The following is a 27,311-nucleotide window of genomic DNA, read 5'->3' on the forward strand; positions in this document are numbered from 1 at the left end:
TTAATTCATTTAAAATATACTACATTTCTTTGGCGACGATCCTACCACAAAAAAGCCTCAACACACAGCTGTCCTCAACTCGATCTACCTCCCCAGCGGCTGCACTTCAAAAGAAGGAAGCGAAGTCTTCCCAGCGGCAGATGTCTTTGATTCGACATGAAGAAAAGAAACTCCGTAGAGCGGTGAGGAGTACGGCGGGAGGTTATTTAAAAAAGGAAAGGGACACAAAGGAAAATAAATAAATAACGCGGCGCGTTAGACAGAGCACCGGTAAATGCGCTCGCGCTGCTCGCGTGTCCCAGCGCGATCCAGACAACAGTAAACAGCGCGTGTCATTGGAAAGCGCTCGCACTAAACAGCGCGTGTCATTGGAAGGCGCTCGCGCTAACAACGCGTGTCACAAGAAAGCTTTGTGGACATCACGTGATATGAGCAGGAAGTTCTACTGCGTTCCAAGCCTCGCTGCGCAGCAGAGATAAGCACATTCTAAAGAGACACAAAGAGAATGTCCATTGTTTGAAGCCACAATTGAAAGGAATGAAAAGAGAGAGAATATTCTTTTGAAAAGATTAGAAGGTGGCATTGTTAGAAAGACTAAAGGAAGATTGAGCTCATAATACAAAATAATTCTTACTGAAACAAAAGTTTTTTTTTTTCTTCAAAGGAAAAGATTGACAGAACACAGCAGTACACAAGTGTGTATATAATATAAAAGAAAGAAAATAAAAATAAATAAATAACAAATATGCAGAATGTGACCCAACCAGCATTCTTTTTAATAAGCCCAGGTGAACCAAGTGTGAAATGGCAGAAATGGAAGAAAATTTTCGCAAATTATGCGAGAGTTTGCGGCACGAACTTAAGTGCAGAGAGAAAACATTCTTTGCTATTGCACTGTTTGGGAGGAGAAGGACAAGATGTATTGGAACATTTACCAGAGCTCACTGCGGCAGAACAAAGAAACTTGAATGAGTATGAAATAGCCATAGAACAATTAGATCGGCATTATCTCCCAAGATTGAGCACGATAATGGAGAGATATCATTTTGGGCTAAGAGGACAGAAGAGGGATGAGTCGGTCGAAGACTATGTATGTGCTCTAAGAAAACTGGCTTCTTCGTGTAAATTTGGACAAACGTTAGAGGAAAGAATAAGAGATCAGTTTGTTTTAAAATGTGCTCATGATAGCATTCGAAAGGAGTTATGGCTAAAAGATGAACCACCCTTAGAGGAAGTACTAGTAATAGCGAAACAAGTGGAACACATGACTAAATGTGTAGATGAACTGAAAGGAGAAAAAGAGAAGATGGTGGAGCCTGAGAAGAAAACTGAGCCCAAAGTAGAAGAAGTTGTTTGTCAAGTTCAAAAAGAGAGAAAAGAAGACAATGAAAGAAATGATACGGGGATGAATAGAAATAATCCGAACTTTAATATGTATAACAAATTTTCTTGTTTCAGATGTGGCAACCCCGGTCACTTGGCTAATTCTTCAAATTGTCCTGCACTGAAATCTATTTGCAATGAGTGTGGGAGAAGGGGTCACTTTTCAAAATATTGTAGGACAAAAGGTAATAAAAGGGACAATACGTACAAAAAATGGACACAACCACAAGTGAAGACAGTTACGTTTCAGATTAGTAGTGGGGTATTAGAACATCCCACACATCTAGTTAAGGTAGATGATGCCATGATAGAATTTAAATTTGATTCATGTTCCCAAATCACCATGATAGATGAAGAGTTGTTACACAAAACTTTTGGAAAAAATGTAAAATTGTTCAAGAGTGATATTTTACCCTTAGGATATGGCAGTAAACCCATTAAGATTTTAGGTTATTTTATGGCCAGCTTGGAATTGGGATGCAGAATCATTCCAGGAAAAATATATGTTACCAATTTTGGGGATGCTCTAATTAGTTGGAGGGATCAACGTGATCTAGGGGTTACACTTGATCCGAATGCCACACCTCAGGTGAAAATTCATGAGGTAGAAAACCTGTCTAAAATGTTTACAGAAAAGTTTCCCTCTGTGTTTAAAGATAAGTTAGGATGTTTGATTGGCTATAAACATTGTATTAAGCTTAAGAAAAATGCAATTCCCATAGTGGCAAAAGTTAGAAGGATACCACTTGCGGAACAAGTAAAGGTACAAGAAGAAATAGAAAAATTAATTACAAATAACATAATAGAACCTGTAGAGGCCACAGAATGGTTAGCTCCAATTGTGGTAGCGAAAAAGACAACTGGAGAGATACGTTTGTGCATTGATCTAAGGGCATTAAACAAAGAGGTGGTGGTAGACAGATTTCTGTTACCCAACATAGATGAAATAGTAGGTACATTAGAGGGAGCGAAGTACTTTACCACATTAGATCTGGCATCCGCCTACCACCAAGTTGAGCTAGATATTTCTTGTCAGGACCTAACTGCTTTTGTCACACCAATGGGTACGTTTAAATTCAAAAGAATGCCCTTTGGATTGATATCGGCTGCTTCGGTGTTTCAGCGAATCATGACACACATACTGAAAGGTCTTCAAGGGGTAAAATGTTACCAGGATGATCTTCTAATATATGGGTCCGACTTACAAGAACACAATGAACGTGTGTGTCACGTGTTGAGAAGATTGACTGATTCTGGTTTGACTCTCAAAAGGGAGAAATGTAAATTTGGCTTAGAAGAAGTAAACTACCTAGGTCACTGTATCAAGAGTCAAGGGGTGTTTCCAAAATCTGATCTAGTTGCTTCCATTGGTAAAGTGGCAGAACCTGTTAATAGAGAGGAGTTGTTATCCTTTCTTGGGATGGTAGAATTTTATGGGAAATTTATCATACATTTTGCAGACAAGACAAAGAACATGAGGAGACTCACTGAGAAAAGTGTCACTTTTGTCTGGTCGGATGACTGTAAAAGGGAATTTGAGAGTATAAAAGAGGAATTGAAGAAAGCTCCGTGTCTACAAGCATTTGTTCCTGGCTTACCAACGTTCATATTCACTGATGCAAGTGATAAAGGCTTAGGGGCAGTGTTAGTACAAAATAAACACGACCATGACTCTTTAATTGCATGTGCATCCAGGTGTCTTCGTGGTCCTGAATTAAACTATTCAGTAATTGAAAAAGAGTCATTAGCGATATATTGGGCTCTAAAAAAGTTCAAAAATTTAGTTTGGGGGACTAAATTTGTTGTCAAATCCGATCATAAGCCATTAAAGGAAGTTTTTTGTAAGAAGGGGTTGGATTCTATCTCTTCTCGGATTAGAAGGTGGATCATATCCTTACAGGAATTTGACTTTGAGGTACAATATTTACCTGGTATATCAAACAAGGCAGCTGATTGTTTTTCAAGATTAGTAAAAAGTGATGATATAGGGTGTGAAGATGATTATGATGATGAAGATGATTATCTCAACGTTTGTGAGGTTACAGAGGGTGTAGTAGGTAAAGAAGAGTGGAAAGAGGAATTATTAAAAGATGAGGAGTTAGTTAAAGTAATGTCGTTATTAAAAGATAACAAATGTCTAGACAAACCTTGGTCCTTAGTTTCTCAGGAACTATCAATTTCTGATGACATGCTAACTCGTGGGTTGAGGCTTATACCTCCTTTCTCTTTAAGAAAAAAGTTATTGTCACATGCACACTCTGGACATTTGGGAATAGTAAAAACCAAAGAGATGGTTCGTACTCAGTTTTGGTGGCCAGGAATGGATTTAGAAATAGAACGCATGGTTAGAGAATGCGTTGAATGCTGTGCAAGTGACAAGATTCTAAAAGTCAGGCAAATGCCTATGGTATGTAGAGAGTTACCTAATCACCCTTGGGATGAAATAGCCATTGACATCTTAGGGCCTCTTCCTGGAGTTTCCGACACACCCTATCTGATAGTTTTAATTGATTTATATTCACGGTGGATTGAGGTTTGCGCAGTTAGTGAGATTACGTCAACCTCTGTCATCAAGTTTTTATCTGATATATTTGTGAGAGAGAGTTTCCCGAATAGCATATTATCAGATAACGGTCCACAATTCTGTTCTAATTTCTTTGAGGATTATCTTAAAAAATGTGGAATATTACACAAAAGAGCATCTTTATACCACCCTGAAACTAATGGTGCTGTTGAGAGAGTCAATCGTACATTGAAAGAATGCATACAACTCGCAAGAGCTAGTGGTTTAAATTGGAAAGATACACTAAGAGAAAGAATAGATGCTTATCGTTGCTCTCCTCACTCAACCACTGGAAAATCTCCTTTTGAATTATTCAGAGGTAGAGTTCCAAACACGAAGTGGTGTCCGGGTTGGATGAATTTGAAGAAGGGGTTTGTAGACAATCATATTGGTGCTTGGAGAGAGAGAGAATTGGAAAAACAGGCTTACAGGAAAGCACATTTTGACAAAGTTAAGTGTGTTAAATTTCAGGAGGTAAAGGTAGGTGACCTTATAAGAATAAAGGCACCTGTAGGGAGAAGGCCTTGGTCAAAATATACTAATGTCAGGCCTGTCATTAAAGTTTTTGGTAATGCTATCAAAACACAAGATGGGAGAATTTGGAATAAAAGTCGTGTGGTAGTTGTTAAATCAAAAAACATTACTCAGTCTGACTATGATATCAAATCTAATCTCTTTGGTATAAGAAATCCTTCTCGCCCAGGTGTTGACTCTTCACTCAACACTCGTGTGAGGAGTCAAAGGTTACGCAGTGCTCCAATGTACATGAAAGATTATGTATAAATGATGTTCAATCCTTCTTCTGATTAACTAACTTTCTTTATCTCTCTTTTAGGTTCATTATTTATGTTATTACTTATTGTAAAGAAGGGAGATGTGTTATGTTGTTCCTTCTTATCTTACATCTCTTATGAGGTGCTGACATCACTTGTTTAGAATAAGAATGCTTTTAGAGTTCTGGGAATAAGAATGTACTGAGTATTCCAGGTCAGTTAGGACCTGAAGCTGGTTGTGGATGAGGCGATTAAACTGGACTCCTTACTTTCATTGGCCTCTTTATTTAATTCATTTAAAATATACTACAGACACTACTAAGAACTGCATGTACCCTGCAAGGCGTAGGTTGGACTTTTCACAGTGCAAACTAAAACCTTAACTTTTTAGGTTTCACCTAAGTGAAAGCCTGCGCAGCAGGCTTTTCACGAAGGTGAAAACCTAATGAGAATAATATGTGGCTTTGGAATACGCCCTCTGTACCATTGGCTAGCTCCATAAATGGAGGCTAGCCATTGGAACAGAGATCTGTCCGTCATGGCCGGACCAGATTCGTGGGCGTTCCCGCAATTTCTTCCCTCTCCACCCTTTTCGCATCGTCATCGCGGCGGTGGGTGTGTGCTATTGTTTTTTTTCAAGCTTTGTTTTTGCCATTTTTGAAGTGTCGTCTTCAGGGTTAGGTTGCGCGATGTCCCGCACTCTGTTCCCGCCCCCCCTCCCGCTGTCCGTGAGCCCGTTCCTGCCCCCCTCCCGCTGTCCGTGTCTCCGGCCCCACTTGTAAATGCTTGTTTTATTTTTGCACTATATTTCCTTGGGAAAGCACATGTCTGTAGTTGCATTTGGGGAATGAATCTCTGAAACTGAGATCTGTTTTGAATTTGGGAAATGCTTCTCTTGGAGACAGCAGCATAGTGTGGGCTGTGAGAGGTGTGAGGGCTGTGAGGGCTGTGTGGGCTGTGAGAGCTGTGTGGGCTGTGAGAGCTGTGTGGGCTGTGAGAGCTATGTGGGCTGTGAGAGCTGTGTGGGCTGTGAGAGCTGTGTGGGCTGTGAGGGATGTGTGGGCTGTGAGGGCTGTGTGGGCTGTGAGAGCTGTGTGGGCTGTGAGAGCTGTGTTGGCTGTGTGAGCTGTGTGGGCTGTGAGCTGTGTGGGCTGTGAGAGCTGTGTGGGCTGTGAGAGCTGTGTGGGCTGTGAGAGCTGTGTGGGCTGTGAGAGCTGTGTGGGCTGTGAGAGCTGTGTGGGCTGTGAGGGCTGTGTGGGCTGTGTGGGCTGTGAGAGCTGAGCGAGCTGTGTGGGCTGAGAGAGCTGTTGGCAATGTAAATAACAATGCCATTTATTTATAAGTAAAAAAAAAAACGAAATGTCATGAGCAATGCCAATAGCTCTAACTTTTCCAAAGGCGAAACCATTGCATTGTAAATGCTTGTTTAATTAAAGCGTTTCCTAATCGTCCCCCGTTGTGGCCTTCGCTCTTTCTTCTGGAGGAGGTGTTGGGATATTATTTCATGCTGGGCCAGTAGCGTGATACAGAGGCCCCTGCATCATAAGTCGGCCACGGAGAAACTGGCTTCTGCTTCGGCGGGTTGCTGCTTGGTTCGAGGGATCGAATATCCGTGGCCCACCTCTACAATACACGTAAGAAGCGAGCAGCGAGATGTAGGGCAGACTGCATTGCACGTCTGTCTCCGCTCACACTGTTACTTGGAGCGAGGGGTTGATGCGGTGTTTGGGGCCCGGAGGAGATGCTTTTGCAAATCATTGCAGGATATTGGACATCGAGTAACACCATTGTGAATCCTGTTTTCCGATATTTTCACTTTGAAGCGTATTTCCCCCTGCAACACTTACCGTGACTGAGTGGATTCCTGGGACATGTAGTTCCTACGAACTGCGTGCGAGTGAGCCATCATGTGGAAGGGGGGCAGAGCGGATCCCCACCAATGGGGATAGGGCAGGATTGACTTACTCAGGTGTTTTTAATGCCTCCTGATAACTAACAGGCATCTGAGGAAGGCCGACTAAGGCCGAAATGCATTATGCCACATTTTTTAATTAAAGCGTTTCCTAATCGTCCCCCGTTGTGGCCTCCGCTCTTTCTTCTGGAGGAGGTGTTGGTGTGTATATATATATATATATATATATATATATATATATATATATATATATATACAGGAGCCTTGCTGGGTTCTTCTTTTGAATATATATATATATACTTGGACTTGCCATGTGATCAAGGTCCGAGGAGGACGGAAACGCGTCATGGCGGAGGTGCTGGGTGAAATATAATAAAAAATATTGCAGCACGACTTTGGGTCCGCGTCGTCTCTTTGGAGATCGTATTCCTGTGGTGAGACGACTTTCAGGATATATATATACTTGGACTTGCCATGTGATCAAGGTCCGAGGAGGACCGAAACGCGTCATGGCGGAGGTGCTGGGTGAAATATAATAAAAAATATTGCAGCACGACTTTGGGTCCGCGTCGTCTCCTTGGAGATCGTATTCCTGTGGGTGAGACGACGACGGAATTATCTTCGGTACGTGGACGTCCCAGCAACCAATGGTTCAGTCAAAGGACGAGGCAAACCCAGTATCTGGTGCGTGTTAATTTATTTTAGACCCAACACCACTCTGCCATGACGCGTTTCGGCCTGGCAAGGCCTTGATCACATGACAGCGTATGGGAAGCGGACTAGCAAATTTAAAGTGCACAGTGCCATTGATAAACATAGACATAGAGAAAATACTTCATGACATAGTGTCTTAACATCAAGTAGTATTACGTGGCAAATGTTATAATCACATTATCTCGCCATTACTGATTGCACATACTATACACAGAATAAGGTTAAATTGATTATCTTATGCAATTGAAAATAATGATAAAACACAATGAATGTCACTCTAAGATGTTTTAAAATATAAATATTCATAAATCATTGCAAAGATAAAAGACTTTGCTTCCCTAAAACCATGGTAAAATGTGTATGAAAAATACGGTTAGTCATGATAAAATATCAGCTTATCCAACCAATTTAAAACACATATTTACAGGGAGGCTAAAAACCAAATCCGTCACTAGTTCAACAGTCCCCGGAAGGTTCATTAAGCCCATATATATATATATGCGCAGTTGCGCAGTTTGTGTGTGTATGTATATATATATATATATATATATATACTCATAAAAGCACAGTACAAATGACAGATGATTAAAACTGCTCATATTGAATACTTGGATAAAATAACATAATAATAGATTTGCGATAATTAAAAAAAAAAATTAAAAAGGCAGTGACAGCGGCAGTGACCTATACTTCATCCAAAAGTTGCAAGGCCAATAGTGCGGGGCGACATTGTCTCAGTCCAAGTTTCTGTAGTACCGGGATAATCAATCTACTTTTTGGTCTAATATAGTATTTACAGAAAAACAATCTGTGTATAGTTGACTGTATGGAGACATCGTCACACAGGCATTACATAAGTCTTTAGACCAATCATTTAATTCTGGAAAACTTAAAGATCTAAATAAGATATTCTGTCAACAGAAATCGGTCATAATCGCCCATAGTTAAAGAAATATATGGCTGTATGCAAGGGATCAGCAAAGTAAGTTGATGGCCTTGGACCGTTGTTTTTGTCCATTTCATTTATGGCTCTAGTTTCGCTCATATAACAGATACAGCATAGCTTTAAGATCTTTTCCTAGACACATTGCACACAGTATATGGCTCAATAAAATATTCTCTGTGTCCAAGTTTAATTAAAAACATTTTAACATATTCTAACCATCTTATGTGTTTGACCCCATCCAACCCGAGAGCATAAGTTAAAATATGACGGTTAAAAACAGTTTCATCTGTGGTCCAAATTTTGTGCCGCAGGAGAACGGGCTAAATTTTAATCATGTCCTCCAAATAAGGCATGCCCAGTTTCAAATGGCAAATGTAATTTGAAGTACTGTCTGGGACTGCCAAAAAAAAACGTAAAAAACAAATTTGCCACAATCTGCCTAGCATTTACCTCAGCATAACCCCAAATTCCAGCTCCATACGTGGCTATTGCCACACACTTTGCCTTAAAAATGCGTAGCAATTCCACAGGGGGTCTTCTACCTAATTTATGACTAAAATTAGAAAGTGCCATCAGTGATTTAGCAAACAACAGCCGTCTAGTTTTAACTGCCTGCGTCCAGGTACTTGACCTATCAAATAGGATCCCCAGATAGGAAAATGTTTTATTACACTCAATGGGCCTTGAGTCTATAAAAACAGTATTAATCTTCCTATTAGAACACACCCCAAAGCAGCTGTCGGCAAATCCCTGCACTCCTTGACTAGAATACTTTCTAGGTTACATATGTATAATGTAAAGAGGAACGGGGCAAGGCACAGCCTTGCCTCACTCCTCTTGACACGCTAATGTGCCTAATGCATTCACCACCCGTCCCGTACTGAACCCTCGCCCTGGCCCCTTAATAAAGCTGCCTCAGAAAAGTGATTATTAAAATATCCATACCCATACTCTCTAAAATAAGCCACAGCTTATCATGAATAACACAGTTGAACGCCGCTGTTAAGTCGACAAAGGTCATAAATAATCTGCCCCTTTTACTCTAGTATATATGTCTAGAACTATATGTAAATTTAGGCCCCGTTCGACTGTGCCCATGCTCTTACGGAAGCCATATTGTAAGTCACTTATATTAGCCTGTTCCTCCGCCCATGCCTGCATTCTATCTAATAGAACTCGCCTAATAACCTTGATTGTAGAGTCCAGCAGTGAGATGGGTCGATAACAGGCTGGATTCATCCTATCACCTTTTTAAAAATTGACACAATTACTGATTCGTACCAGGTTGAAAGTAGACCTTGTGTGCATTAAAAACCTGTGTTAAGTGGCCCTCATAGTTCTAAGTTGGATTTAAAAAGATCCACCGGAATACCATCCGGGCCTAGGGATTTACCTCCCAGGCTTGCATTTATTGCTGTATTAACCTCACTAAGAGTAAAATCAAATGTTAGTCCCCTGGATTCAAACAAAGGCATAATGTCAGTCATTTTTGACACAGTTCCTTGGCGTCTGTTGCTGAATTTTCATACAGTTTTGAGTAGTGTAATATCCATTCTGATTTGGTTATAGCAATATCAACCGTTGCTATATCCTTATCGGCCAAAAAGGGTGCATTTACGGCTTTCCAGAAAGCAGAGGGATCTCGATTTTCAGAGGCTTCTTTCATAGTGCGCTATGCTTCATCTTTTAGTGCGGTCTTTCTCACTTTTAATGCCCTCTTGTATTCTCTTCTTGCCTCTCTGATGTGTTCCTGGTTCTTCACTGTAGTGTGTAGAGAATTTTTGAGGTTGGAGTAGGCCTTTGTACAGCAAGTATCAAACCAACCTTGTTTGTGGGTAACTTGCTTTATAGCTTTAACACATAGTGCTTCTTTGACATATTTTGAAATAGCCGTACAATTTTCTATAATTTCCTGATCAGTCGACTTCTCATCCAAACAAGTTAAAAACATGTCTTTACAATTCAGGCCAAGTTTTTAAATAAATTCCTTAGAATCTATATTTGCCCATCTAAGCGCATATCCATTTTGCCTACTCAGGGTAATATTATCTACAGAGTGAGATGCATCCGCTCTAGCGTTGATGCCCTGATTGTACACTATTACATCTATACTTAAGGGAAAATGATCACTTAGAGCAATATCGTTAGTATTAAGATTCTTGACACGTGTGGCATGTCTACTAGATATTAATATAAAATCAATAGTAGAGAAAATACCTCAACCGTTAAACCTGGGTCGGAAGGGGACCATTGGTGAACACAGATCATTAGCAAAACCCATGTCCGAAGTAAACATAACATCATTTAAAAGGTTTCTATATGATGTGTGCGGAAAGTGTGAAAAATTGGAACCTTTTCCAAAGGAAATACCGCAAACCTCATTGTCAGAATGTTGGCACAAAGGATAATTAAAATCCCCTCCCCAAATAGCAAATACATCATTGGAAACATGGGACTGTAAGTTGTATAAATAATGACTCATATATCTCAATATACCCTCAATCAACATTGGGGAAGCATTATTATAAAAATTCAGTATGACTAAACAGAGTGCATGTTCTAAATGGAGGCTAATAATTTGACAATGTGATTCTTTAGCATTCAGTACTATTTTCCTTATGTCCAGGTAATTTGAGATGTATGTGCAGAGACCTCCTTTTGCCCTACCGTGAGATGATGTTATTGCTGGGGTGTGGAAGGTTTTATAACCACTTATATGAATGGGATCCACCGCCCAGGTTTCTTGCAGGCTGCAAATATCAAATTTACTCACAAACTTCATCCATATTATGTTGGACCCCTTAGCTTTTAATCCCGCTATATGCCAAAACATGAGCTGTCACTTGTCTTTCCCTACTTTGCCACAATTGTTTATTCTCCCACTATCGATATCAGACATTATATGGTTAGCTTATATGGAAATGTAGAAACAGCCTGGGTGTCAGTAGCTAGATCATGTGCCATCTCTACATCTTCGTTAACTATCGTAACTACATCCTTGGGGAGGATATTTACCAGGTTCAATTTTGGTGACATAGGGCCATCATTGGGTAGTGTACCCGGACTACGGGGTGCTACAGCCTGTGATAGTACCACCGTTTGTGGTTAGTCGACTAATTTAAGGTTAGTGAGTGTTTCAAAGTGATTAAAGGTAGGGACATTAAACCGGTTTAAATAGCTTGGGGTGTGAGTTTCCCTGTGTTGAGTGACATTTCTGAATTGTAGTGGTTGGTAAAAGTAGCCTAATGGGACTAAGTTGACATCCTGCCCCGAAATGATGTGATTTCCTGCTCTGCTCAAAATCATTCTTACCAGCTGTAGGGTTTTAAAGGTCAGCACCACACAATCCCTGTTCAGGTTCTTCCTTCTTCTGCCTACCCAGTTCACTCTCCTAGCCATCTTAAATTCATTGAATAATCCCTCCATCAGGCCTGTTCTAGCGCCCAGCCAATGTAATGATTTATTCCTTAATATCTCCCAAGGTTCAACCATTCCAGTGTGTAAGCTCGGAACATTGGCCAATACCACTAAGTAAGGGGTGGCCTCAGGTGGTAAATCTAGATTTATTTTTTGCCACTCTCCCTTATCATTCCGATCGCAGGTCCTAGTAGAATTATTACCATTGGAACCTAGGGGGTACATCGGCTTATCTGGAGTCGGGTAAATATTAGTAGGTAATACCTCCAGAGTTATATTCTGTTTTACTATATTGTGGGATACCAGTGTTGGTTCTTTGCGACTTTCACGGGCAGGGTTGATAGTATGGCATTGTATATTGTTAGTTAATCTGTCTTGGCTGCTTGTGTGACCAACTATTGACTCCTCACCAGATTTCTTAGGGGTTTCAAAGCATTTAGATAAAACCTCTTCCATTTTTCCTATTCTATATATCAATTTATTTAGTGTTTCTCTAAGAAAGGTATCTAAGGTTTCCAGTTTGTCTTTAATCTTTGCCACCTCCTTCTGTGTGCGTGCATTCGAACTAGTAATGGGGTTTTCCCAGCCATCTAGTTTATGTGTGGGCAAGGTCTTATCCTATTTTGTGACTAACCGATGATCCTATAACATTTGGTATAGGGGGAAGGGGGTCTGGGTCAGGATTTCTGGGTCGCTTGGTTAGTGGTTGAGTGTCACACTCTTGGGCACTTCCTGATATGTGATCCAAAATATTTACGACGCAGCCGTTTATGCCCGATGGGCTCCGGTGTACGTCTGTATATGTATCGGGTCCCCCCTGTAGAATATTGTCCTCTCTTAAACCTCCCTCCACACCTAAGTTCCCCGTATTCAGGGACTCTTCTACTGTGATAATCTGCTGCTCAATGGCTCCCATGGCACCCATTAGATAACTTAATAAGGTCTTACACGACTGAGGCCCTGGTTTAGAATGCTTTTTAACATTGGCTTAGAATGCTTTTTAACATTGGCACATTACAGTATATATGTATATATTCAGCCTGTCAGCACCAACAAACTTTATTCGGCTACGCGTTTCAGCCTAAACAGGTCTTCGTCACGACCTCGTTTTAGGAAATAGTGCCCAGTCATCTTTTAAAAGATTTACACACTGTTAGACATAAACAAAATACCTTTGTTAAGGTCCAGGAAACAGTGAGTGAACTCCACTCGTGTTACATTATCGCAGTGTCTCAATGCGGCTTGGCACAGTAAATGTATTATAGAGCCTCTATTTTATGAGCAAAAAACTAATGTTACATTTTTGCAGTGTCTCAATGCAGCTTAGCACGATAAATGTATTTGCAAAGTGTCTGTTCTATAAGGAAAAGCGTTATGCACAGAAAAGAAATTCCTCACAGTATAAAATAAAATGTACTCAAAGTAAATTGATTCTGCATTTAAACCTAGCGGCTAAAATTTAGACCAAGCAATTCTTGCAAGACTACAAAACATGCATATAAATATTACTTTCCCACTATAGACACCTCGTTTTACATTTCAAAGGGGACGAAAATCCAGTACACAAATGAATATGTGTTAAAAACACACCCAATCACAATCGCAAGTTCATGCATCTCCTTTCTCATTATTGGCCAAGTGGTCAAAAAAGTACATATTACCAATGAAAATAAAATATCAAATAAATTCTTAGGGAACGTAAAGCAAAACAAATTGGGAAACGAAGACATCACACAAACTGTTACGTACAGGCTAAGTTGCACTATAAAAGCCCAAAACATCATATTGAAGGCCCATCGCTTACCCTGACTGCACATAAGTACAACAGTACAAACTATCCTAAACCTAACCCCCAAAAGTCACCTGTTGTGTTAAACACCACAAAATAATAAATATGTAGTTACATATATGTGAGAAAAAAATCTACGATGTCTTAAATCGGCACAATATCTTCTATATTAGAATGACTCACACAACAACATGCAGAGAGCTGTCCAAACTAACTACACTCTATGGCATTGGGAGAAAATAAAGAGCATTATGACTTCAATGACTATCACATCAGCTGACGTGTACATGAAGCTCCTTCTCCTCGTTTAAGCCTCCAGGGGATTTTCTCCCAAGCAGAATTATATATTCTGTCTCTTACTCTTAGTTGTCTCACTCTGTTTCCACCACAGATATTCTTCCCAATCCTGTCAATATCAAAAAACATCAAAAGGTCAGCATTCTGACTGTGCTCTCTGGCCCAATGTCTTGCAACAGATACATTAAAATTCCCTTTGGCCATGTAATGTTTTAAACCTCTCTTATTGATTGGCCCAATGGTGCTACCAACATATCTGTAGCCACACGGACATTGGAGAACTTAAACTCGGTGATCACTGCCACAAGTGATCAATTTGTTTATCTGCATTACCTTCCCAGTGGCCGTACTATATATCTTGATATTACTGCTTTTCCTACAAGCTTTACACCTTCCACATTTATGAAAACCTTTTTGATACTGTAACCAGCCCTCTCATCTGTTGTGTGTACTGGTGTAACTGTGTACAAGAATATCTTGTGAAGATCTAGATTTGCGGTAAGGTATCTAGGGGAAGGGAGTCACCGTATTGACTATTACAGGGTCACTTTTGACTAAATGCCAATGTTTGGCTACTATCTACTTGCCTTACTCTCACTGCTGTGAGTAGTAATTAATCTGAACACTTATTGATCCCTCTCATCTCTCTTTCTTTTTGTCAGGAATGCCTCTTTTGTGGTGCTTGATACTTTTATACTGGCTTTCTTCAGAATCCTGGTAGGGTAAACCCTGGCACTGAATCTCCCAACCATCCTGCCCCCTTTCTTCTTCAAAAGCCTGGTTGTTATTACAGTTCTGTTTGGCCCTGAGCATCTCCCCAAAGGGGATGCTCTTTTTCAGATTTTGTGGGTGGTGGCTACCTGCATGGAGAATGCTATTTCCAGGGATACATTTGCGGTACAGGCTCATGTGCAACTCATCACCTACAATCTCGACCAAGACATCAAGAAAGTACATGCTAGCGGGATGTATTTTATGTGTGAAGGCCAGGTTAAGATTGTTGCATGAAATGTACACCAAAAACTTCTCTAGTTCCTGTCTGGGACCCTCCCATATAATAAAGAGGTCGTCAATATATCTAGTCCAGAGTGTAATGTATCTGGTCCACCTCTCATTTACTTCCACCCACACATGGCTGGTCTCCCACCAGCTCATAAAAATACAGACATAACTTGGAGCAAAGCAACTCCCAATCGCTGTCCCAACCAGTTATCGAAACCAATCATCATTGAACACAAAGAAATTTCAAAGAGAAAAATAGCATCTCCAATAATATACTGGAATGATCATCTTTGCATATTGGTCAGTCACGAAGAAGTATTTACTTGCCTGGATCCCCAGGTTGTGGTCAGTGCGGGTATACAAAGACACCACATCTGTGGTTACAAGTAAGTCATTGTATTGCCAAAGGATATCTTTGACGTTGGCAATTAAATCTTTGCTATCCCTACAGTAAGAGGGTAAGGCCAAAACATAGGGTAAAAGGAAAAAATCAAGATAGATGGACGTTTGCCCAATGAGGCTATTGTTTGCTGAAATAACATGACTCCCTGGTGGGTTCTCTTTATCGTCGGGTCTGGTGGCTCAGTGGACTAATGCGTCCACCGCAGGGGCCTTTGTTCGAACTCATGGTCACAGGTTCAAATCCCAGTGGGTCCACTCAACCATTCATCCATCTGAGGTCGATAAAATGAGTACCATTGAGTTGGGTAACAATAAACATCTGTTATTCAGTGCCAAGGTGCCTCCGGGTGAACGTGCGCTTTTTAAATACACATGTTATGCACCTTCAGTAGCATATAAAAACAGGCAGCCACTGGTTTCTTCACAAATGAAACTGGTATTCTTCTATGTTGAGTAACCCCCGTCTCTCCATGCTGATATGAGAGAATGGTATGTGCCTACTGACAAATTATAGGGCTTATTGACCGGATATGTGTGTGTGTGTTTGTGTGTAAGCGGGTGTATGTGTGTGTGTGTCTTAAGAAACTAAGAACAATTCATCAATTTACATAATTACCATTGAATCAAATAATTATCAATTATTAAATAACTGTTGTTCAATTATTAATTAATTAGCTTCCCACCCACCCTTAACCCCTACAAACCTAGCAGTCCACACTTCAAATAAACCTAAACATAATTCGTTTTCCATAATTTACATATTAAAATTAAATACTAATTGTTATTAACTTCCCACCATAGACCTTCACAAACCTAGCATCTCACAACTAAAATATAAGTTAAATAAATATGTATGCCATAATTTCCATATATAAAATCCAAATAAATCATTAATTTACAAATAATTAATAGTTAATTATTATTTAATTAGCTTCTCGCCCTTTACCCCTACACACCTAGCAGCCTGCAACTAAAATAGAAGTGAAATAAATCAGTATTACATAAATTACATAATTAAAAGTCAATTAAATAATCAGCTTACAATTTATAATTAATTGTTCATAAATTATTACTTAATTTACCCTACACCCCTCTAAACCTAACAGACTTCAAATAACATGAATACAAACATCTGTATTGCATAATTTACATAATGAATATCAATCATATAATCAATTAAAATGTATTTTAAAAATCATAATTAATTAGTACCTAATGAACTTCCCAACCTATCCCCCTACAACCCCAACATTCCACCACAATACTATAAATTACTATTAATAATTAAATAAAAACATTCTAAATCACTTCAAAATAAGCTATATAAAAAAAATATAGAAACAATAGCAACACATACAATTATTATATCAAGTAAAACACAATAAAATAATTAAAAAACAATATTTTTAACAGCTATGTCACTGAAATCGATATTTAAAAATTGATATTCTTTAAAACGATATTACTTACCTCAAAAAAGCAATAATCTCTTCAACACTATTTGTGCATTTGCGTGTCACAATATTTGATTTCCGATATTTATCTCTTCTGATATTTTAAACTCAATATTTTGTCCAAGCACCCAGTATGCCAGCTCTAGGGAAGTGGCGAAGGAGTTAATACCACTGACCAGTGGCGGCTCCTCCGCCAAGGCGGAGGGAGCATTGCCTCACTGCTTCAGCTGCAAGCTGAATGCAAAAAAAAAATGATAACGTTTGTTATTATCATTTTGTTTTTTTGCATTCAGATTTCAGCTGAAGGCAGGGGGGCAGGAGAGATCTCCCCACTCATCACAGGGGAAAGAGGGCTGGCTGTACATAAAGTGCGCATGGCGCTTTGACCGGCTCTCTCGGGCCATCCAAAGCGTCATGCGCACTTTGCATGCTGTCCACCCAGGCTACATTACAGCCTGGGTGGAGAACATGCAGAGCCTGTCAGTCCCTCTCTGAGCGCGGAACCACGGCGCTCAGACCAATTACAACACTGCTAAGGCAGCGTTGTGATTGGCCAGAGGATTCTGGCAGGCTGGGTTTTTCCTGCCAAGTGGAGTGGAGGACGGAGGATAAAGTGGCAGCGGTCAGTGGAGAAAAGGTAAGTGCATTTTTTAATATTATAATTTCCCTCCCCTCCATCCGCCTCACCACCCCTGGTCGGTAGCGGCCGCCACGGCTACTGATGTGTGACAGGAAGAGGGCACTACTTTAATCTAATTATTCAGGTAGTGTGCATGTTCTGCCTCAAACTCTTAGGATCACAGCGAGGCGATCATGTGTTGGGTTTGAATCACAGTGAGCAATTCCCTATTTAAACAAATAATTAACCTCCCCCAAACCCTTTCTGCGGGTTGTGCACATTTCTAGCCTTACTGGAAGCGGTCTTCAATGGCCTCTGTTTACAAAGAATGTTTATGTTACTATTTAATAGTTTTCTCCCTCATGTTTAATTAGTCCTAAATGTGTTACTGGCTGTGAGGGGTTTATGCGCCCTTCTCTATTTCCGTTGTTTTGATTATTTCACTCTCTCTATATTTCTTTTACTTTGAGGTTCTTTTGTTTTGTTTTAATCTCCCCATTTCTCTGTATCTCTCTCTTCCTAGATCATACTGACTTGGTTCCTTCTGTTTCGTTCGCTGTTGGATAATATTACTTGCCCTCTCTCTCCCTGTAACCCACCATCCCTCTAGGTTTATTTATGCAGGTTGTTGGGTTTCCCTCGGTTTCCTACGCATTACCCTCTGTTTTATTGGTCTTACACTCTCTTGTTGTTTCTCCCTGTCTTCTACTCATTTTGTTTTGCAAGGTTGTGTTGTCCCCTCTTGTCTCCTCTCAGTGCCCCACTCTTTTACATGCTCTCTGTCCCTTTCCATCTCATTCTCTCTCTTTTTGTTTCTTTGCTTACATCTTTGCTTTTTCCTTTAACTCAATCCCTTTCAGTTGATCTGGCACTTCTCATTCTTTCTCTCTCTCTCTCTCTCTTCATTCTCTTTCCTAATTCCCCCATGTACATCATCAGTTGATTTTCTTGTTTCCTTTCCTTCTATTTCTTTCTCCTCGACTTTTTTTTCTCGTATCCTTCTAACCTTCTCCATTCTTCACTCTCTGTTCTCTATTTCCAACTTACTGATTTTGTCAAAATCCTCTTTCTTGCTCAAAGTAGCGCCTCTTCCATCTACGCCTAAATGTATTCATCTTCAGCCAGTTCTGTGATTCTCATTCATCCAGCGAATGTATGTGTAGTATAAACCATGAGCCATCCACCTCGTCTCAGAAATTGCTGTATCTTTAATCTTGTAAGATAGAGTTGAAATAAACACGTAAACGTAATTTATCTAACAATATTTTTATTTCTACCAACCCTCAAAAAGAGATTTATCTAGGCCTAAGGCCATGCCCCGCAGAGGATTTCTGACCAGTTCTCCGATTCATCCTTATTTGCGTTTTCCATTTTGATGTTTCTAGGGCATCTTCTTCCTCTTGTAATTTTACTTCTCTAGAATCATATAGTGGCCACTCTGCCTTTTTTGAGTAGAGGCCAGACTCCTGTTGACACTGCATTTGTTTGCTTCCTAAAACATAAAGTGCTGTTGGTGGCAGGCCCGACAATACACGATCTCTCCAGCTCTGTGGGGATGGTCTAGCTGCCTTAAAACATGCTGTATTCTTTGCCATTGTACCGCCTCTGGTGCCAGAGCCACTGGATACAGAGCCCTTGACTCCGGCGCCACAAGGTGCAGCGCCACTGGCTCTGGCCCTGGCGCCGTCCTTGGATCCGGCCCCAGCGCCGCCCCTGGCTCCACCACAGGCGCCACACTGGGTGCCGTTTATCCCGCCCCTGCCCCGGTTCCCGGACCATTTTGTTCCGGCCTGGGATCCTCGTTGGGATGCGGCTTCGGCGTGGCCCCGGCTGGCGCCGCTACCGGCGCCGCCGCTGACCCCGGGTCCGGCCCTGCCACCGTGGCTGGCTCCTTCTACCCCTGAGCCAGACGACGACTGGGACGGCTCTAAGGACCCCCTTACGCAGCAGTGTGGCTCTGAGCAGAATGGAGCTTACTATGGAGGAAGGTGCTTCTTATACTATGTTGCTGCAGTGCGCAGGGGAGGCCCTCCATCTCGACCTCCCTACGGTGGCCCTTAAGACCAACCTCCTTATGGAGGTGCTCCAGACGGAGTCTACGTCGTCGGAGCTGCTGCTCCCTTTCAATGAAGCCCTTACGGAAGTCCTCCTGGGTACTTGGTTGCGGCCGGCCTCGGGGGCACCACTGGACAAGAACATCGCTAGGCGTCATTGTCCGCCTTCTTGACCACTCATCCCACGCCTGAGAGTCTGGTCATTCAGGTCTCGACATCACAGAGTGCCTTTTCCTCGGATCTGCCGGATAAGGACTCTAAGAGGCTGGACCAATATGGCAAGAGGTTGTTCTCCTCAGCCAGTTTGGGGTTGAGATCGGTTAATACAGCCTGCTTATTGGGCCCTTTCTCCCACGCAGTGTGGGATACGGTGGCGGAGGTTCTGCCTCAGTGCTCTGAGGAGGTCCAGGCCGTCCTTTCCCAGGCGATTGCGGAGGGCAAGGATGCGGCAAAGTTTGCCATCAGGTGCGGTTTGGACACCGCTGATTCGTTGGGCAGGGTGATTTCCACGACGGTGGCGTTGCGGTGTCACACCTGGTTGCGCTCTACTGGGTTCTCACCCAATGTCCAGAGCTCGCTCATGGACATGCCCTTCGATGGCTCCTGTCTATTTGGCGATAAGGCGGACAATGCCCTGGAGCGCTTTAAAGACTTGCGCGCCACGGCTAAGTCTTTGGGTCTTTCCACGAAGGCCCCTATCACGTTCCTTTCATGGCCAAGGTAAGAGCACCCAAGCACGGTCCTTCACTAAGCCTGTGCAGAACCAGCCCCAGCGTGGCCGCGGTCGTGGCTTCCGCAGGGGTGGGTCGGGTAACCAGCGAGCGGGTCAGTCTACCTCCACCCCTGCTGCTTCTGCCTCCAAACCTTCCTAATCCGAGCTTCAGGGAGCACCCCACGCCAGTGGGTGGCAGGGTTCGCCACCACCTCCACCACTGGTGTGGAGTTACATCAGACAAATGGGTGCAGCAGATAATCTGTCAAGGTTACTCGCTCCCCTTTCTGTCCTCCCCTCCAGCCATGCCACCTCAGTGCCACTGCATGTCGGGAGATCATTTGGCTCTTCCTCGCCAGGAAGTCACTGCCCTCCTGGCCAAGGGGGCCATCGAGTACGTCCCCGATCAGGAAATTAGGAAGTGGTTGTTAGTCTCACTACTTTCTGGTTCCCAAAAAGGAAAAGGGGGGCTTGCGCCCCATCTTGGACCTCCTCCGGAAGGAGAAGTTCAAGATGCTGACTCTGGCTTAGGTCCTGACTGCCCTGGACCCTAGAGACTGGATGGTAGCGTTGAACTTGCAGGACGCTTATTTTCACATCCCCTTCCTGCCGGCCCACCGGCGTTACCTGCGGTTCATGGTAGGCCAGGAGCATTTTCAGTTTGTCGTGCTCCCCTTCAGCCTTACCAACACCCCTCGGGTGTTCACAAAAGTGATGGCGGTGGTCCCAGCTCATCTGCTCAGGTCCGGGGTGTCAGTCTTCTCCTACCTCGACGACTGGCTGTTGAAGGCGGGCTCGCCCCAGGCAGTCGTCTCCCACCTCCAGACTACGGCCGACCTCCTGCATTTGCTGGGGTTCTCCATCAATGTGCCGAAGTCGCACCTGAGTCTCTCTCAGTGGCTCCCCTTCATCGGAGCAGTTCTGCATTCGACGCTGTTTCGGGTTTATCCTCCCGAGCAGCGAGTCCGGGATATTTAGGCTATGATTCCGCTCTTTCAGCCTCTATCCCGGGTTTTGGTCAGGATTACCCTCCGGCTTCTGGGCCTGATGGCCTCCTGCATCCTGCTGGTGACGCATGCCAGATGGCATATGCGTGCTCTGCATTGGGACCTGAAGTTCCAGTGGGCACAGCATCAAGGCAACCTGTCCGATCGCATCCAGATCTCGGAGGGCACTGCACGACAGTTGCAGTGGTGGCTCACGAACCGCGATTGGGTCAGTGGCAGATACCTCTCCCTTCCCCAACCGGAGCACACAGTGGTGACGGATGCCTCCCTTCTGGGATGGGGAGGCCACGTGGGAGAGGCGGAGATCAGAGGCCTCTGGTCTCCGGAAGATTCCCAGCTCCATATCAATCTTCTGGAGCTGAGGGCGATCCGGCTTTCACTGAAGGCATTCCTTCCCTCTGTCCGGGGAAGTGTAATGCAGGTGTTCACGGACAACACCACCGCCATGTGGTATTGCAACAAACAGGGCGGGGTGGGGTCCTGGACCCTATGTCAGGAGGCTCTGCGCCTCTCGACATGGCTGGAACATTGGTATTGCAACAAACAGGGCGGGGTGGAGTCCTGGACCCTATGTCAGGAGGCTCTGCGCCTCTAAACATGGCTGGAACATCACAGCATTACTTTGGTGGTTCAACACCTGGCAGGTTCTCTGAATGCTAGGGCGGACAAACTCAGCCGCCGGTGCATGATGGATCACAAATGGCGTCTGAACTCAGACTTGGCGCAAGGTCTCTTTCAGCAGTAGGGAGAGCCTGTGTTATATCTATTTACCACCGAAGAGAACACGTAATCTCATCAGTTCTGCGCGTTGGAATTTCCAAGGCGGCACTCGCTCGGAGATGCTTTTCGTTGCGAGTGGAGTAGCGGTCTGTTGTACACCTTTCCGCCTATACCACTTCTGCCCACAGTGCTGAAGAAGATCAAGCGAGACCGGGCCCACGTCGTTCTTGTGGCTCCGGACTGGGCTCGAAGAGTCTGGTATCCTGAGCTACTCAGTATGAGCATCGAGCTTTCTCAAAGGCATTACACACACGTTTCCTCCCGTGCCTTTCATAATGCCTCAATGGGACTTAAATCTTGTCTTGACTTTTCTGATGTGCGCTCCCTTTGAGCCTCTTTATAACTGTCCCTTACGTCTTCTCACTCTAAAGACGGCTTTCCTGGTTGCTATCACCTCTACCAGAAGAGTGGATGAGCTCGAGGCCCTTTTTCGTTCATCCGGACAAGGTGTTTTTAAGGACCCGTCCTTCTTTCTTGCCAAAGACTGTTACGCCCTTCCACATCGGGCAGACCATCACTTTGCCTACCTTCTTTCCGCCTCCGCATCCTTCCAGGGAAGAGGAGAGGCTCCACCGTCTGGACCCAAAACGTGCGCTAGCATTCTATCTGCAAAACACAAAACACAAAGCAGCGTACACTGCAGTTCCGGGTGGATGATCAGCTTTTTGTTGGCTACGTGGGCGCCAAAAAAGGTCGGGCTGTGCATAAACGGGCCATCTCTCAGTGGGTCGTTTTGTGCATCAAAGCATGTTACTCCTTGGCCAAGATAGAGCCTCCTGTGGGGCTGCGTGCCCATTTTACCAGGGCAACAGCAGCTACTACTGCCTTGGGACGTGGCGTTCCCTTGCAGGACATTTGTCAGGCAGCTACGTGGGTCTCGCTGCACACATTTACCAAGCACTACTACCTTGACAGTCATGTCCGGAGAGACGGCTTCTTTGGCCGTTCTGTGCTCCGTGATTTTGTGGTGTAATCTTGTTCGCAGACCTTCCACCGGGGTTGGTATTGCTGGGGTATCTATTCTAAGGTAAGGAATCTATCACTAACGTGTCTCTTTCAGATACACGAGTTACTACTTGTGTAACGATATATATGTAAGAGACATTAGTTAGTGATAGATTCCTTACCACCCCACCCATCCCCCCCGTTCTGCGAACTGATTACCGGTGTTAAGGTCATCCCCTTTTAGGGCCCTAGTTGTATGCACCAATGGTCAGTATCTTGCATGACTCTGCGTTTCGGCGTGGAAAGTTGTGTACAGAACTGACTTCAGCGCGCATGGGTGGCGCCTAAGCAGCCTCCGTGACGTCATCCCGGTGCTTACGACCCAAGTGATGGGCGCAGAGCCGCACGATGCCACCTACTGGCGTGCAGGGGTACTGCTAAGCAGAAAACTTTCCGGATCCAGTCTGACGCCTGGGGAATATTCTAAGGTAAGGAATCTATCACTAACTAATGTCTCTTACAGATATATCGTTACACAAGTGCATCTATCAAGGGGCATTTTTAACATATATGCAAAGAAATTGTCTCACCCGGTCCTTTCATGGCTAGTCTACTTTTATTTGTATGCCGACAAGACTAAGATTCCCTTCTGTATGAATGGGAACCTTGGTGCAGCTGAAGCTAACTTTCTAGTGTGTATGGAGGATTTCCAAGAATAGATAGGCAGTTAAAGGCTCTAATTTTACTCAGATAAAACGTAACTTTGGCTTTTAAAGCACACCAAGAGCTGGTTCGGTCCATCTTTCTGGCTGCAGGGACTTGGAGACTGGCCAAAGTCTACCATCATTTTCAAAACCCTGGGATATAAGCTGGATGCTGCACTATCTTTATGAGCTTGAATTATTACAGAGAATCCTGCCTTGCCTTTCTCCATTCAGTTGACTTTCTTCTGTGCCATCACTAGCTGGATCTGGGTTTGTCTGCAGTAAGCCCCTGATTTGTCTCTTTCCAAGGTACTCCAGTCCGGTCTTCAAGTAATCCAAAAGTCTGTAGCTCGGTTAGACACTGGTCTGTGCAGATTGAAATTTGCTACACCGCTACCCCATGCTCCCCAATAAGTTCCATCATTCTTGCATACTGGTTATAGATAGATCCATGTGTCCTGCTCATAAAGCCATGTATTACGCAGTTCATCGTGAACAAATACTGCTACTTGCATTCTCTAGACAGTGGTCGACAGCAATCGATAGACTACTTATTATTGTAGAAAGTTCATGGTTGGCCGTGCTTTCTCTTTCTTGCCTTAATGTCTTAGAATGACATTTAATTCGTTTTCCTTTAACTAAGGAGCACCTATGATTCAGCAAGTAATTGGGTGTGTTGAGTATTATTCAAAGTTAAACATAACACTCACTTTAATTGTCCTGTACCTATTGCTTTTTTTTCTGATTGTCTTCCTCCTGCAATTTATTCATTTTCTCCTTCCCACTCCTTTCCCTTCCCCTTTTCTCCTTCTTTACTCTCATCCAATTATCTTGTCTCATTAAACCTCTTTCACTCTCCTATACTCCTCATTTGAACTCTCCCTTTCTTCTCTTTCTTCTTTTGCTCCCTCCACCAGGCTCACTCAATTTTCTTTCTTTCGCCTCTTTCAGGTAATTTTAAGGATGCCGGTTCACTTCGGAGACTATTGATGCCAACTATGTCAAAATCATCTTCCACTCCAGTCGCAATTTAAAATACTCGTGCTCCAACATTTCAACATTTTCATAGTTCCCATAGGATTGTACCAGAACAGGATCAAAGACAAGCCTGTAGATTTTGTGGAGAACGATATCTCTTGAAATCAAAAAACTAGAGAAGACGGCTGTTGCAGCTTAATCTTTCATTTTGACTTTAAGCTGGTTTAACTTTGGTATTTGTGAACACTCTTGGTGAAGATATCATTACTAGACAGAACCGTCCAGATGTCGGACTTATCCTCTTAGACATCATTGCCAACCCTGAAAATGTCTGCATTTCAGGGATTAGAAAGTTGCAAGGGTGTATCACAGATGAAGACTCTAGGTTGAGCAACTTGCACCATGTTCTGCAAAAGAGAGCAAGTGGTGGAAAAGTCACAGATCTAAGTGTGTCATTTGTAAGTAAGATACCTTCCCATGGAGAGGGGTAGAGCAAACTGCTACCTGCTCAGAAGCAGTCATTCCTACAAGAGTACATCTCTAGATCGTGTTTGATAGACTGCAATTTAAGGCTTTTGTTTCTCTTTTTGGCCCATGAACAGGGGTTTTTGAGAAAGAGTGAGAACCCCAAACATACTGTAAGCCGCTTAATACTAAGGCGATACTGTGCTCAGTCCTAAGAGACACAAAAGCAAGAACACGTGGACCTCCAAGAGACCTGAAACCATAGAGTGAGAAATGTGTAAGTCTTGAATCTTGGAGCATGGTCTCACCACTGGGCAGTTTTGATGGCGCCCATGACTTTGGCAGACTTTATAAATGGAGATCAACACTTAACCGTTGCACCGTTCTTTTTTTGTCAAAACCGTGAACACATAATCATTCTGCACATTACCTGGAGCTCATCTTTAACTAAACAAAGAGAAGGTCACATTGGTCTCCTTTAAGGGAATATATGATTATACCACGATTTCAATTACCACGCATGGCTTTACCACGCGAATTTTACATCGCAAGTGGCTTTACCACGCTGGTATTTACAACGTAGGATTTTACTACGCCTAGAAACGTCTTACCTGCACGTCTTTCTCTACGAGCCCTTACTTCCATCCTCCATTGAAACAAGCGTCAAAACACGTATACCAAAATAAAAAAAGGACTGTTTTTTTGACGTACACGGCACGTCTTTGGGGGAGGCTCTTTCCTTTTTCTTTTAAAATTATGTTCGTTTTTTTTTTAAAGTAAACTGCTTGTTATTTTTTGGGGGGGAGACCCCCCCCAGCCCCCCTCTGCCCCCCCGCTTGTTATTTTTGGGGGGGGAGACCCCCCCAGCCCCCCTCTGCCCCCCAAGCCCACGCAGAACGACTCGAAGGAATACCACATCTCCCCCCCAGCCCGTGGTAAAGACGTCGTGGAAGGCACCCTGCGTGGAAGGCACCCTGCGTGGTAAGTGTCACGTGGTAAATGTTAGTAGTGGTAATGCCTTCGTGGTAAATGATGTTTCCCCCTTTAAGGCAGCTTTAATGCATATGTCATACAACTGCAGATCACCTTCACCACAGGAACATGCAGTTAGTTTGCTTCCACAATTCCTAACTCTGGCTTGCATGCATGTTTTAAATGAGACACATCCAAGAGTGGCAGCTGAGCACACATATTAAATCTTTCAGTTGATGACCTTCGGACCCCTTCTTGGTGGCTCTGTCCACCGTGGCCGTCCCTTTGCTGCTCAATACACATAACATTTGGAGACTGAGAGGTGAGAGTCAATAAGTCTGCACCTTGTTTTTGGAAGTCCCTCCATGTTGGAAAATTGTTAGGAGTTCAACCAATCTGTTGGGTCCAAATAATCCAAGTATAAGCTTATTTCCCCCTCATAACTACAACTCAGCACCACCATTGCTTTATACCCTTTGCAATGGTGAGTGCAACTCAGACAGTGAGAGTTTCTGAGGTTTTTGAAACACTCTAGTTTCCCACGGGTTGACGAGCAAATAATGTGTATGTGTGGTTTGGGAATTTGGGGGGCAGGGGTTGGTGTGGAAAGGAAAAGGTAGGAGCTAGTACCTCAATAAGCCACAATGCAGTTAGGTGTAGCTGAAAGGGTCCTCCTGCTTCGATGGAAGGTGTTTGTTGTACCATTGACATACACTGCAGACGCTGGTAATATCTTATAATCCAAATAAAAGGTGATACTTCTTAAAATATTTCTACTATGCAAAAGTTTTCCAAAATGATTTAACACCTTTTTTTGCCTGGAAAAATATAAAAGGTGTAATCAGCTGTCTTTTCACAAAGGAAGAATGACTGTGACAACTCGATCCAAGAAGTGAAAAACGCCAGGAATGCCCCCAAAAGATCCATCTGAGGTAGTGTTCTTTTCATAGCACGCCTGGGTACTTTATTTTGCCAGCACACACAGCAGCTCAGGCCACAGATATCTGCTCTCATGCCTTATCACCTTACCTGCTGGGGGAGCAGAAAAATGGCCGAGGGAAGAAGGGCCCTTTCAGGTAAGTTCCATGGCTTTTCCAGAAGGTGCCCTGTTCACCCCTTACTTAGGGAGTTCAAGGTGGTCTTGGGGCCAACTACACTCCCTTTGTCTGCGGTGCTTCTGGTAGAAGAGCTGTGTCAATACCGAATTCCTGGACTGGTAAAAAACAGCAAGTGGTGCCTGCTCTGTTTGTCATTGTTGGGCTAAATGGTACTGCGCGTGAGAGTGGTTGCACACACCCACACTTAGGATTGGTAGCCCGCCCCTGTTCCCCACTGAAGGCTAAGCCACTTGTGTCTCAGCAAAGCAGTGACAGGAAAATGAGTCCTCCTTTGTGGCCCTCACTTTACGTCAGAGGAACAGATG

The 27,311-nt window shown here is 43.2% G+C and overlaps 1 protein-coding gene across 4 annotated transcripts in view; it reads left to right on the plus strand.

Annotated features, from left to right (window-relative positions):
- The window catches only part of IL34 (interleukin 34), a 920,960-nt gene that overhangs the window by 712,289 nt on the left and 181,360 nt on the right, over positions 1 to 27,311 (plus strand). For 2 of the 4 annotated variants that reach the window (XM_078671357.1, XM_078671360.1), the window contains one exon: positions 24,425 to 25,394. The exons of the other annotated variants lie outside the window; for them this stretch is intronic. In XM_078671357.1, coding sequence (XP_078527483.1) covers positions 24,425 to 24,507 — 83 coding nt within the window. In that variant the 3' untranslated portion in view covers positions 24,508 to 25,394. Of the gene's footprint in view, positions 1 to 24,424; positions 25,395 to 27,311 lie in introns of those variants that run through there. 4 annotated transcript variants of the gene reach the window in all.

This window comes from Lissotriton helveticus, chromosome 12 (genome assembly GCF_964261635.1).
Source record: "Lissotriton helveticus chromosome 12, aLisHel1.1, whole genome shotgun sequence".
Lineage (NCBI taxonomy): Eukaryota > Metazoa > Chordata > Amphibia > Caudata > Salamandridae > Lissotriton > Lissotriton helveticus.